This window comes from Mytilus californianus, unplaced genomic scaffold (assembly GCF_021869535.1).
Source record: "Mytilus californianus isolate M0D057914Y unplaced genomic scaffold, xbMytCali1.0.p SCAF_4, whole genome shotgun sequence".
NCBI lineage: Eukaryota > Metazoa > Mollusca > Bivalvia > Mytilida > Mytilidae > Mytilus > Mytilus californianus.
In genome coordinates this window covers 21,119,258-21,132,261 of record NW_026262690.1, presented here as the reverse complement: position 1 = coordinate 21,132,261, position 13,004 = coordinate 21,119,258, and the positions used below count along the sequence as shown (strand labels likewise).

The following is a 13,004-nucleotide window of genomic DNA, read 5'->3' as shown; positions in this document are numbered from 1 at the left end:
TAGATATACATTGTATTACATCATATCTAATTTTAGAGTGTTATAGGTTTTCCACACTTTTTTTCATCATGCTTGAATATATTGATTGACAATTGGTAAATAGTTTTATCATGACAAGTTACAGATCAAGTTCAAATTTTTGTTTCGGTCTGATAATTTTGTGCAGAGTTATGGTCCTTAGACTTGAAAAAATTCACTCATATATTCAGTTTTCCACACTGTTTTTAGTCATGCTTGAAGATATTGACTTGATATTTTCTTTTTGTTTACACCATGACAAGTTATAGAACAAGTTAGCATTTTGTTTCAGTATAATGAATTTTTACCCGGTAGGGGACTATGTATTGCCATGCAATACTCTCATAATGCTTGTTTGTATGAAATTTAATTACAGGCCTGTATAACTTAAAGTAATTAAATAATAGATGGTTGATTTATTTCAGTTGGTTGTCTAAAAATTTATAGATATCATGTTCTGCAAGATATTTTTATGCCCCCGCCTTGGCAGAGGGGGCATTAAGTTTTACCCTTGTCCGTCTGTACGTACGTACGTCCCAAAATTAGTTTCCGTTCTCTAACTTTAGTTTGTCTCAACCAAATGTTATGAAACTTATACACAATGCTTATTACCACAAAACACAGATTAAGTTTGAATTTTGGTGGCGTCACTTTTACCGTTCTAGAGTTATGCCCCTTTACAAATGGAAAATTGCTGAATTTATCGTTTCCGTTCTCGAACTTTAGTTTGCCTCAACCAAATGTTATGAAACTTATACACAATGCTTATAACCACAAAACACAAATCAAGTTTGAATTTTGGTGCATCACTTTTACCGTTCTAGAGTTATGCCCCTTTACAAATGGAAAAATTGCTGAATTTTTCATTTCCGTTCTCTAACTTTAGTTTGCCTCAACCAATGTTATGAAACTTATAGTTCTAGAGTTATGCCCCTTTAGAAATGGAAAAATTGCGAAATTTTTATTTTCTTCTAAATATCAAGTTATTTTTAAAATTGGAGTTATCTTTCTTTTTCCATGATTATAGTTGAATCAACTACAATCAATGCTTTATACAATGCAATGTTTAATTTTGACTTCCACTGATAAAACACAGATCATGTTGAATTTGGGTAGTGTCACTTTAACCATTATTGAGTTATGCCCCTTTATAAATCGAAAGATTGCAAAATTTTTAGTTTCCATTCTGTAACTTAAGTTTGCCCCAACCAAACATTATGAAACCTATACACAATATTCATTACAACAAAACTAAGATCAAGTACAAATTTTTTGTTTCCGTTTTCTAACTTTAGTTTGCCTCAACCAAATGTTATGAAACTTATACACAATGCTTATTACTACATAATACAGATTGAGTACGAAATTTGATGGCAACACTTTTACCATTCTTGAGTTATGTCCCTTTATAAACATAAAAATTGCTGAATTTTTCGTTTCCGTTCTCTAACTTTAGTTTGTCTCAACCAAATGTTATAAAACTTATACACAGCCGTTCTAGAGTTATGCGTGTTTACAAATAGAAAAATTGCTGAATTTTTAGTTTCTGTTCTCTACTTAAGTTAGCCTCAACCAAATGTTATGAGACTTACACACAGTGCTTATTACCACAAAACTCAGATCAAGTTTAAATTTGGGTAGCGTCACTTTTACCGTTCTTCAGTTATGTCCCTTTTTAACTATATGATATGCAAGCGGGGGCATCATCTGTGTCCACATGTGGACACTATCTACATTTATTTATTAACATATTTTAATAATAATTGTTGTCCTTTTTTTGTTTAGGTGTGGAGAAGAATTTGAAAATGTGGGAGGAGATGAAAAAAGGAACTGATTCTGGGCTGAAATGCTGTGTCAGGGCAAAGCTAGACATGCAGTCTGACAATGGCTGTTTGAGGGACCCAACAATGTATAGGTGTAAAAATGAGACCCATGTAAAAACTGGTAACAAATACAAGTAAGAAATGTGTAATGCTTTATAGGGGCTCTATTAAACATGGAGTCAGGCAATGACTATTTTAAGGAATGATACAGTGTACTAATGAAATAATGAAATACATGTGAAAACATGAAACAAATAGAAGAGTGTATTTTATGCTGTTGTTTTGTACGGTTGGAAGACAATGAGAACATAAAAGGCTATGGCGGTTGGTGTGGTAGTTCAAATGCCTTCATTTACTGTTTGAAAGTCTAATGCCAATTGCAAAAAGAAAAATCTGCAGAATTAGAAATACACATTTTAACCTTAATTCTGGAAAAAAAATTTGACCTGTGAATATTTACAGTTATACTGTTATATTTTGTGTTTGTTTATTACTGAAGACTCAATTTTGATAATGTCTTACAGGGCGTATCCAACATATGATTTTGCCTGTCCAATCGTAGATAGTATAGAAGGTGTGACGCATGCTCTGAGAACCACAGAGTACCATGATAGAGATGATCAGTATTTTTGGTTTATAGAGGCACTAAGTAAGTCATTTCACTCTGAAAAAAAACTTAAAAGTAACTTCTGAAGAGTAAATTTGAGATTCAGGACCATGTCACTTGTCAGGCGGATATAAACTCCTTGTAACAAATCAATATTTTAAAACTGTTGAAGAAAAGGCCTTATTCTGAAGGTTTAATACAAAATTAACCTGACTAATGGAGTGTAGAAAAGTACCTTCATAAGCAATCCTCATTAGACTTTTTTAGTCCCAAGTCGAAGGGGACTGTAGGTTTGCACTCCGTCCGTCCGTCTGTCTGTCCGTCCGTCCGTCTGTCCATCCGTCAGTCCGGCAAATCAGTTTTCCAGACTTTTTTTCTTCATGCTTGAAGATATTGATTTGATATTTGGTGTATTGTTTTATCATGACAAGTTACAGGTCAAGTTTGATTTTCATGATTTTAGCTTTTCTCCTTGTTCAGTTAAAGCCCTTTCCCTAGAATTTTTGATGAAATACTTATTAATTACTAGATTTCTGTTCAAAGGGAAATAATTCATTTTTTTTTTAAAGATTTGTAAAAGACATTGTATTAAGATAAATGACATTTTGGATTTTTTTCCTTTTCTTTAGTAAATTGTTTGAAGACTTTAGTGGTAGGTTTGCTCCATTAAAATGAATTTTTATTTTTTATTATTATTCTTGGTGAAAGTGGATGGGTGGGGTAACATTTAGGCATGTTCAATTATTAACACTGTGTTCATATAGCAACCAATAGAAAAGTAGTGTCCTGACATCAGCAACATTGTAAAATATAATAATAGCTTCCATTTTGAATTACAGAACTAAGAAAACCCCATATCTATGAGTACAGCAGATTAAATCTTCAGAATACATTACTGTCTAAGAGAAAACTGACCTGGTTTGTTACCGAAGGAATCGTAGATGGATGGTTAGTCAATTCACTTTTCTGAGCAGTTTATCAGAGTAAAAGATATCAAGGGGCAATTATTACTATAAGTCAAAAGAAGACAGTAAGCACCATAGCAAAAGAACAAAATGAAAAGTCAAACACTAGACGAAAAAAAAACACTGCAAAAAAAAATACAGTTTTATACAGAAAGATAGAAACCCCAGTTAAATGTACTTTCATGCCAAATGTCAAGAATTTCAGATCAAACCAAAGGAATGGAAAATAAGCAGTGTAAGACATGTTTTGGAAGCCATTCATTGGTAGAGAGTGTCATAAACCACATTTTTTGGGGGCAAAACCTCATGGTCAAACAAGACAAGTTAAGATCACATAATAATTTGGTTTTTATAAATGAGTTTTCCAGAAAGAGTGATTGTGCCTCATTATAGATATTGTATTTGATCTGTTCTATGTTTTTTATGTAAATTTGAGCTGTTTGGAATATTATTTCTGAACTGCACATAACTAAACTAATGATTCTTTATCCTTACTTTATTGACATTATATAGGGATGACCCTAGAATGCCAACAGTAAGAGGTGTACTTCGAAGAGGACTTACAGTAGAGGGATTAAAACAGTTTATTGTAGCTCAGGTTAGTATTGTATACTGTTAGATTAATGGTTATAGTATAGCTAAGTTATGGTTGTCAGTAAGGTATTACAAGAGAACACCAGTATGAATGAAATCATGTAACATTGTAAGATGATCAATTTGTTTTTCTAACAGAACATACTGCACAAATTTCAATGCCATATAATTGGGAATTGCATGCAATGATTTGCTGCACTCTTGTGGTTTAAGGGTTTTTCTATCTTAAAAGAAGAATTAAATACTGCCAAAGCAAAATTGTAAAGCTGTTTTGAAAAAAAATGTTCTATTATGTCATATAAAAATGAATTGAATTAGCAATTGTATGAGACATATGTTTTAAGATAAAATGTTATTTTTTTGTAACAGGGGTCTTCCAGGTCTGTTGTTATGATGGAATGGGACAAGATATGGTCTGTTAATAAGAAGGTTGGTAAAGTATTACCATATTTACCAATCAGTACATCATGTATAGATAGATCAACAAACAACTTTTTATATATGCATTTGTATTGGTAAGAAAGTCGTCTACAGCTTTTGTTACCAATAATTGTATGATATCAAATTTTTTTTTCACGTTACACCTTCATTTTAGGGATGGCATTAAAGGCCTATAAATTAAGGATCTTTTAGCAAAAAATCGGGTGACAATGTCTCTTTGTGTGTGAATATTGTGTTATTTTTCCTGAAAAGTATTGAAAATTGACAATTTGTGTTTTTACATGAAACATGCAAATTTCAAACTGAAATATCTCAAAAAGTTAGTCATGATGGTATATTTTTCTTTGCATATTTCAAAAGTACATATCAAAGTTGACTATGTGTCAAAATTTTAAGGAAAAATCAATGAGAGATCTTTTCTGTATCGTATGCCCTTAACTTGAGCCACTTAGAGCTTGACACATGAATAGGACACTTGTCTATTGTATGTTGAAATTTAGATGTCTTTTCTGGTTTATTTATTTTGCTGGGTTGCTGTCTTATTGACATATTTATTACCCACATATCCTTTTATTTATAATCATGCCGAACAAAAAGATCAATGTCAACAACCAGAATGGAAAAATATTAATCATTGGAGAAAATATTAAACACCATCATCTTACTTGATAATAATGTTTGAATAATGCAGGTCATAGATCCAATTGTACCAAGGTACACGGCTCTGTTGAAAGACGATGTAGTTCCTGTTAAGATTAAAGGGGCGGAGGAGAGTATGAAACAAGTTCCTAAACATCCAAAGGTAAGATATCAATCCTTTAATCTACTGACATTCCATTCCGTCAAAAAAGAATTACAGTATTATTATCTAAAACCTTTTCGCGATATAGAAGTTTTATGCTGATGCCAGGTTAAACAATTATCAATTATCCAATCATCTAAGAAGAATTGAGGAGACCTAACTATTACTCAACACCTCAGGATGACACCAAGGTATATTATCAAAAAAGAACAGACATCAAAGATTAAGCCCTTTTACTTTGTCTGATTTTTGGATATACCTGGATACCCTTTCAAAATGATCAATTGCTGTTCCAAAAGTTCTTTAATTAAATGATTTTACACAACTTTGATGGACAGTGTATACCCACCTAATACACCTAATACATGCATTTCTCAAATAGGCATTTAAAATATCTGATTTGTATCTGAGCTTTTTTTAAATAGTCTTATGATAACTGTTTGATATCTGCTGCAAAAGTACACATTGATTTCTAAATTTGCTTGTTGCTGAAAAATCACTTAATATTTTAGAATGGAGAAATAGGAGACAAGGATACATGGTATAGTCCTCTGGTTTACATAGATGGCGCTGATGCAGAGTTAATATCTGAGGGAGAAATGGTAACATTTGTCAACTGGGGAAACATTAGTTTCACCAAAATTGTCAAGTAAGTAGTATCTTAATACTCAGTCTTTAAATAAATTGTATCACATTAGTTTATTGTTATCTTTTATAGATACTGTACGAGATATCCTTGCTGTCATTCAATATTTATAGTTTTAGAAATTTTAAAGTTATAATGGAATACAAAACTTAAATCACTTCATTAGATGATGTTAAATTTATATGTCTTTTCAGAGAAAATGGAAAAGTAAAGTCTATGGAGGCTGTTTTGAACTTGGATAATAAGGTTGGTGTAAATGCACTCAAGAGTTAAGAAAAAATATACCTGCTAAGTATAATATGGGAAACTACACAACCTTGTAGATATTTTCATCCTAGTAGTTTTCTATCAAATTGTTAGATGAGTTATTTGAAGAAGTGATTTCGGTTGAAATGTAATTTCTTTTGACAGAACTTAAATAGAATTATTGTAAATCAGCTTAATTTCACATAAACTTAATTTTGCACATTGCTCTTTTTAATTGCCTACACAGTAATACAATCAGGGATCACCACAACCTATTTAAGGATGACGGTGCGCCACGCAAAAATTTCTAGCACCACGTTAAAATTTCCCAGCGCCACGCTTATTTTATTGTCCGCCACACTTGAAAATTCAATAGATTGAAGTTAAACTTCAGATATCCCTAATCCAATTATCATGTCAGTGGCAATTAAGAAGTCGAATTATTGTTAATTGCCTCAAGGGATGTACACTGACAGCTGATTATATTATTTACATGGTCTCGCGTGGTTGAACAAGGTAACAACCAATGAACGATCATGACCCAGTTTCTTTTATTTGAATCGTCCTGAATATGCATGAAATATTTGCCACTAGAAGTTAAGCAACCAACAATCAATCTTTTATTTGAAAAGTAAAACTTGTTTGCAAACTACAGTTATTTTATAAATGCATATGTTTGACTATACCTTAAATGGAATGTTTATATCCTAACTAGATTAATAAAAGCAGTAATCCAGAAAACAAATAGATTCCCTGACCACATGGTCCTTTTGTTGACAACAATGTCACATGATCTCTTTTGGTGGGAAAACACTGGGGAATACCTAAATAACAGACAAACATTGTCTGGTTATTTTAAGACAGTTAGATCTGGGATAGGAGTTTCCTTATCTTAAAACTCATTTAAAGTAAGAAAAGAGTAAAACTGGATATATAATTCCTTTACATAATTGTATTGGAAAAGAGGGGAGTTAATTTAATAAAATTCTACATAACACATGATTTTATAAACTGCTAGATAGGCTTAATTTTGTTGAAATGACTGAAATTCTGTGACTGAATATTTTTTTTTTATTATTAATTTTTTTATCTTTTTAGACCTTTTTATACGACCGCAAAAAAATTTTTGTGGTCGTATATTGGTATGACGTTGGCGTCGTCGTCGTCGTCGTCCGAAGACACATTGGTTTTCGCACTCTAACTTTAGTTAAAGTGAATGGATCTCTATGAAAATTTACCACAAGGTTCAATACCACAAAAGGAAGGTTGGGATTGATTTTGGGGGTTATGGTACCAACAGTAAAGGAATTAGGGGCCAAAAAGGGGCCAAAAATAAGCATTTTTGTAACTTCCAGACATAACTTGTGTGTTAGTGTATGGATCTCTCTGACATTGTACCACAAGGTTCCATATCACAAAAGGAATGCTGGGATTGATTTTGGGGGTAATTGCTTCAAAATTTTAGGAATTAGGGGCCCAAAAAGGGGCAAAAAACAAGCATTTTTCTAGTTTCATGACAATAACTTGTGTGTAAGTGTATGGATATTTCTGAAATTGTACTACAAGGTTCCATATCACAAAGGGAAAGCTGGAATTGAGTTTGGGGGTAATTGCTGAAACGTTAAGGAATTTGGGGCCAAAAATAAGCATTTTTCTAGTTTCCAGACAATAACTTGTGTTCAAGTGTATGGATCTCTCTGAAATTGTACTGCAAGGTACCATACCACAAAGGGAAGGCTGGGATTGATGATGGGGGTAATTGCCTCAATATTTTAGGAATTAGGGGCAAAAAAGGGGCAAAAAACAAGCATTTTTCTAGTTTCAGGACAATAACTTGTGTGTAAGTGTATGGATCTTTCTGAAATTGTACTACAAGGTTCCATATCACAAAGGGAAAGCTGGGTTTGAGTTTGGGGGTAATTGCCCTAAACGTTTAGGAATTTGGGGCCAAAAAGGGGCCAAAAAACACATTTTTATAGTTTCCAGACAATAACTTGTGTTCAAGTGTATGAATCTCTCTGAAATTGTACTGCAAGTTACCATACCACAAAGGGAAGGCTGGGATTGAGTTTGGGGGTGATGAATCATAAGGGGGTTCAAAAAATTTGGGGGGGGGGGGGGATTTATTTTTTTTCCTTTTTTTTTCTTTTAAAATTTTCCATTTTAAGTTGGTTATTTCTGATTTATATTTAAAAGCAAATAATAATGATATGGTAGGAGATACACACCAAACAGGATGTGTAAATTATTATATAATAAGTATTGTGCAATAGCAAGAAATTTTCAATTGCACAGTATTGCACAATAGCAAGAAATCTTCAATTGCACAGTATTGCGCAATAGCAAGAAATCTTCAATTGCACAGTATTGCGCAATAGCACAATATTGCGCAATAGCAAGAAATTGTCAATTGTACAGTATTGCGCAATAGCAAGAATTATTTAATTGCACAGTATTGTGCAAAAGAAGATACTTCGTATAAATTGCTTATTTCTTGACCAATTTCAATGGGGTTTTATTCTTGAATTCTTGGGGTTCTTGTATATGCTGAATCTAACCGTGAATTTAGTTTTTGGATTTTGAGGCCCGTTTTTAAATTGGTCCACATTGAGGTCCAAAGGGTCCAAAATTAAACTTTGTTTGATTTCATCAAAAATTGAATTATTGGGGTTCTTTGATATTGCCGAATCTAACCGTGTATTTAGATTCTTAATTTTTGGTTCTGTTTTCAAATTGGTCTACATTAAAGTCCAAAGGGTCCAAAATTAAACTTAGTTTGATTTTAACAAAAATTGAATTCTTAGGGTTCTTTGATATGCTGAATCTAAACATGTATTTAGATTTTTGATTATGGGCCCAGTTTTCAAGTTGGTCCAAATCGGGGTCCAAAATTAAACTTTGTTTGATTTCAACAAAAATTGAATATGTGGGGTTCTTTGATATGCTGAATCTAACCATGTATTTAGATTTTTGATTTTTGGGCCCTGTTATCAACTTTGTCCACATTGAGGTCAAAAGGGTCCATAATTAAACTTTGTTTGATTTCATCAAAAATTGAATTCTTGGGGTTCTTTGATATGCTGAATCTAACCGTGTATTTAGATTCTTAATTTTTGGTTCTGTTTTCAAATTGGTCTACATTAAAGTCCAAAGGGTCCAAAATTAAACTTAGTTTGATTTTAACAAAAATTGAATTCTTAGGGTTCTTTGATATGCTGAATCTAAACATGTATTTAGATTTTTGATTATGGGCCCAGTTTTCAAGTTGGTCCATTTTTTTCTAAATAAGGGAGATAAATTGTTACTTCCGGTTTGAAAAATGTCACTTCCGGTTTTATTTGATAGCTTACTTGATACTGATTCCAAAAATATATGGTTCAATATACTTTTACATTAAATAAGTACAAAAAATAGCTACTACCGGTTTACACCAGGTCACTTCCTGTTGGCTTTTCCATAGTCAAGTGGATTGCCACGTAATGCAAAAAGTCCCATGGCTTTATCATGTATACATATGAGGTAAAAGCAAAGGTCAAAATCTAGAACATCAATTTTACCTATGACCTTGAGCTCAATTTCAAGGTCATAAACCAAGGGCTTCAAATCAAAAGACTATAGGTCTTAATTATATATGGTTAATGAGTTATATCACTATATGCTTAACTTTTAATAAAAGAGGGGAGAAAACTCCAATTTAATGTTAGCGTACCCTTTTAACAAAAATTTATGTGTTACAATGTCGCAACTTACAATTTAGTAAAAATATGTTGTCGATATCTTATACGGTTTTTGAAAAGAATTGAAAATAAGCCAAAGTCAAAATTTGAAATATGACCTTGACCTCTGACCTTGACCTAATTTTCTTATTTTTGGATCAAGGACCTCAAATCAAAAGATCCTAGGTCTCTATCACTTATGGTTTACAAGATAGAAATGCATATCACTTATATCAAATGCATAAGGGGAAATAACTCTCATATGGAATATTCATATCGCTTCGGTCAAAAAAGGACAAATCATGCAAAGGATATAACAAGCAATTTTATAAAATAAATTTGTGGCTTTCTTTTACGGTTACAGAGGAGATGCAGTCACAAGGAAAACAGTGTTCGGGGAGATAACTCATACAAAGAAAATTGTTCGGCTTTGAATGGGTGAAAATAAAAAGCGCATAAACTGTATGATACTATATAAGAAATATCTAAGCGACATCTTGCGAAACAAAAATTTTACGCGAGAACAAAATTTGGCGGAAGAAAATAATAATAATCAGAACAAATACAATAGGTCTTTCCACAGAAAAGTGGAAAGACCTAATTATTGTAAATCAGCTTAATTTCACATATACTTAATTTTGCACATTGCTCTTTTTATTTGCCTACACAGTAATACAATCAGGGATCACCACAACCTTTTTAAGGATGGCGGTGTGCCACGCTTAAATTTCTAGCACCACGTTAAAATTCCCAGCGCCACGCTTATTTTATTGTCCTCCACACTTGAAAAATCAATAGATTGAAGTTAAACTTCAGATATCCCTAATCCAATTATCATGTCAGTGGCAATTAAGAAGTCGAATTATTGTTAATTGCCTTAAGGGATGTACACTGACAGCTGATTTTATTATTTACATGGTCTTGCGTGGTTGAACAAGGTAACAACCAATGAACGATCATGACCCAGTTTCTTTTATTTGAAAAGTAAAACTTGTTTGCAAACTACAGTTATTTTATAAATGCATATGTTTGACTATACCTTAAATGGAATGTTTATATCCTAACTAGATTAATAAAAGCAGTAATCCAGAAAACAAATAAATTCCCTGACCACATGGTCCTTTTGTTGACAACAATGTCACATGATCTCTTTTGGCGGGAAAACACTGGGGAATACCTAAATAACAGACAAATATTGTCTGGTTATGTTAAGACAGTTAGATCTGGGATAGGAGTTTCCTTATCTTAAAACTCATTTAAAGTAAGAAAAGAGTAAAACTGGATATATAATTCCTTTACATAATTGTATTGGAAAAGAGGGGAGTTAATTAAATAAAATTCTACATAACACATGATTTTATAAACTGCTAGATAGGCTTAATTTGGTTGAAATGACTGAAATTCTGTGACTGAATATTTTTTTTTTATTATTAATTTTTTTATCTTTTTAGACCTTTTTATACGACCGCAAAAAAATTTTTGTGGTCGTATATTGGTATGACGTTGGCGTCGTCGTCGTCGTCGTCCGAAGACACATTGGTTTTCGCACTCTAACTTTAGTTAAAGTGAATGGATCTCTATGAAAATTTACCACAAGGTTCAATACCACAAAAGGAAGGTTGGGATTGATTTTGGGGGTTATGGTACCAACAGTAAAGGAATTAGGGGCCAAAAAGGGGCCAAAAATAAGCATTTTTGTAACTTCCAGACATAACTTGTGTGTTAGTGTATGGATCTCTCTGACATTGTACCACAAGGTTCCATATCACAAAAGGAATGCTGGGATTGATTTTGGGGGTAATTGCTTCAAAATTTTAGGAATTAGGGGCCCAAAAAGGGGCAAAAAACAAGCATTTTTCTAGTTTCATGACAATAACTTGTGTGTAAGTGTATGGATATTTCTGAAATTGTACTACAAGGTTCCATATCACAAAGGGAAAGCTGGAATTGAGTTTGGGGGTAATTGCTGAAACGTTAAGGAATTTGGGGCCAAAAATAAGCATTTTTCTAGTTTCCAGACAATAACTTGTGTTCAAGTGTATGGATCTCTCTGAAATTGTACTGCAAGGTACCATACCACAAAGGGAAGGCTGGGATTGATGATGGGGGTAATTGCCTCAATATTTTAGGAATTAGGGGCAAAAAAGGGGCAAAAAACAAGCATTTTTCTAGTTTCAGGACAATAACTTGTGTGTAAGTGTATGGATCTTTCTGAAATTGTACTACAAGGTTCCATATCACAAAGGGAAAGCTGGGTTTGAGTTTGGGGGTAATTGCCCTAAACGTTTAGGAATTTGGGGCCAAAAAGGGGCCAAAAAACACATTTTTATAGTTTCCAGACAATAACTTGTGTTCAAGTGTATGAATCTCTCTGAAATTGTACTGCAAGTTACCATACCACAAAGGGAAGGCTGGGATTGAGTTTGGGGGTGATGAATCATAAGGGGGTTCAAAAAATTTGGGGGGGGGGGGGGGATTTATTTTTTTTCCTTTTTTTTCTTTTTTTCCTTTTTTTTTCTTTTAAAATTTTCCATTTTAAGTTGGTTATTTCTGATTTATATTTAAAAGCAAATAATAATGATATGGTAGGAGATACACACCAAACAGGATGTGTAAATTATTATATAATAAGTATTGTGCAATAGCAAGAAATTTTCAATTGCACAGTATTGCACAATAGCAAGAAATCTTCAATTGCACAGTATTGCGCAATAGCAAGAAATCTTCAATTGCACAGTATTGCGCAATAGCACAATATTGCGCAATAGCAAGAAATTGTCAATTGTACAGTATTGCGCAATAGCAAGAATTATTTAATTGCACAGTATTGTGCAAAAGAAGATACTTCGTATAAATTGCTTATTTCTTGACCAATTTCAATGGGGTTTTATTCTTGAATTCTTGGGGTTCTTGTATATGCTGAATCTAACCGTGAATTTAGTTTTTGGATTTTGAGGCCCGTTTTTAAATTGGTCCACATTGAGGTCCAAAGGGTCCAAAATTAAACTTTGTTTGATTTCATCAAAAATTGAATTATTGGGGTTCTTTGATATTGCCGAATCTAACCGTGTATTTAGATTCTTAATTTTTGGTTCTGTTTTCAAATTGGTCTACATTAAAGTCCAAAGGGTCCAAAATTAAACTTA

The 13,004-nt window shown here is 32.7% G+C and overlaps 1 protein-coding gene and 1 long non-coding RNA gene across 6 annotated transcripts in view; one reads left to right on the top strand and one right to left on the bottom strand.

Moving 5' to 3' along the window:
- The window catches only part of LOC127737672 (uncharacterized), a 139,422-nt gene that overhangs the window by 48,938 nt on the left and 77,480 nt on the right, over positions 1–13,004 (bottom strand). The window lies entirely within an intron of this gene.
- Positions 1–13,004, top strand: part of LOC127737650 (bifunctional glutamate/proline--tRNA ligase-like) — a 107,903-nt gene that overhangs the window by 20,754 nt on the left and 74,145 nt on the right. For all 5 annotated transcript variants that reach the window (XM_052248509.1, XM_052248506.1, XM_052248505.1 and 2 more), the window contains exons 9-16: positions 1,804–1,975; positions 2,366–2,490; positions 3,288–3,396; positions 3,927–4,011; positions 4,377–4,436; positions 5,140–5,250; positions 5,763–5,899; positions 6,091–6,142. In XM_052248509.1, the coding sequence (XP_052104469.1) occupies positions 1,804–1,975; positions 2,366–2,490; positions 3,288–3,396; positions 3,927–4,011; positions 4,377–4,436; positions 5,140–5,250; positions 5,763–5,899; positions 6,091–6,142 (851 nt within the window). The remainder of the gene's footprint in view (positions 1–1,803; positions 1,976–2,365; positions 2,491–3,287; positions 3,397–3,926; positions 4,012–4,376; positions 4,437–5,139; positions 5,251–5,762; positions 5,900–6,090; positions 6,143–13,004) is intronic.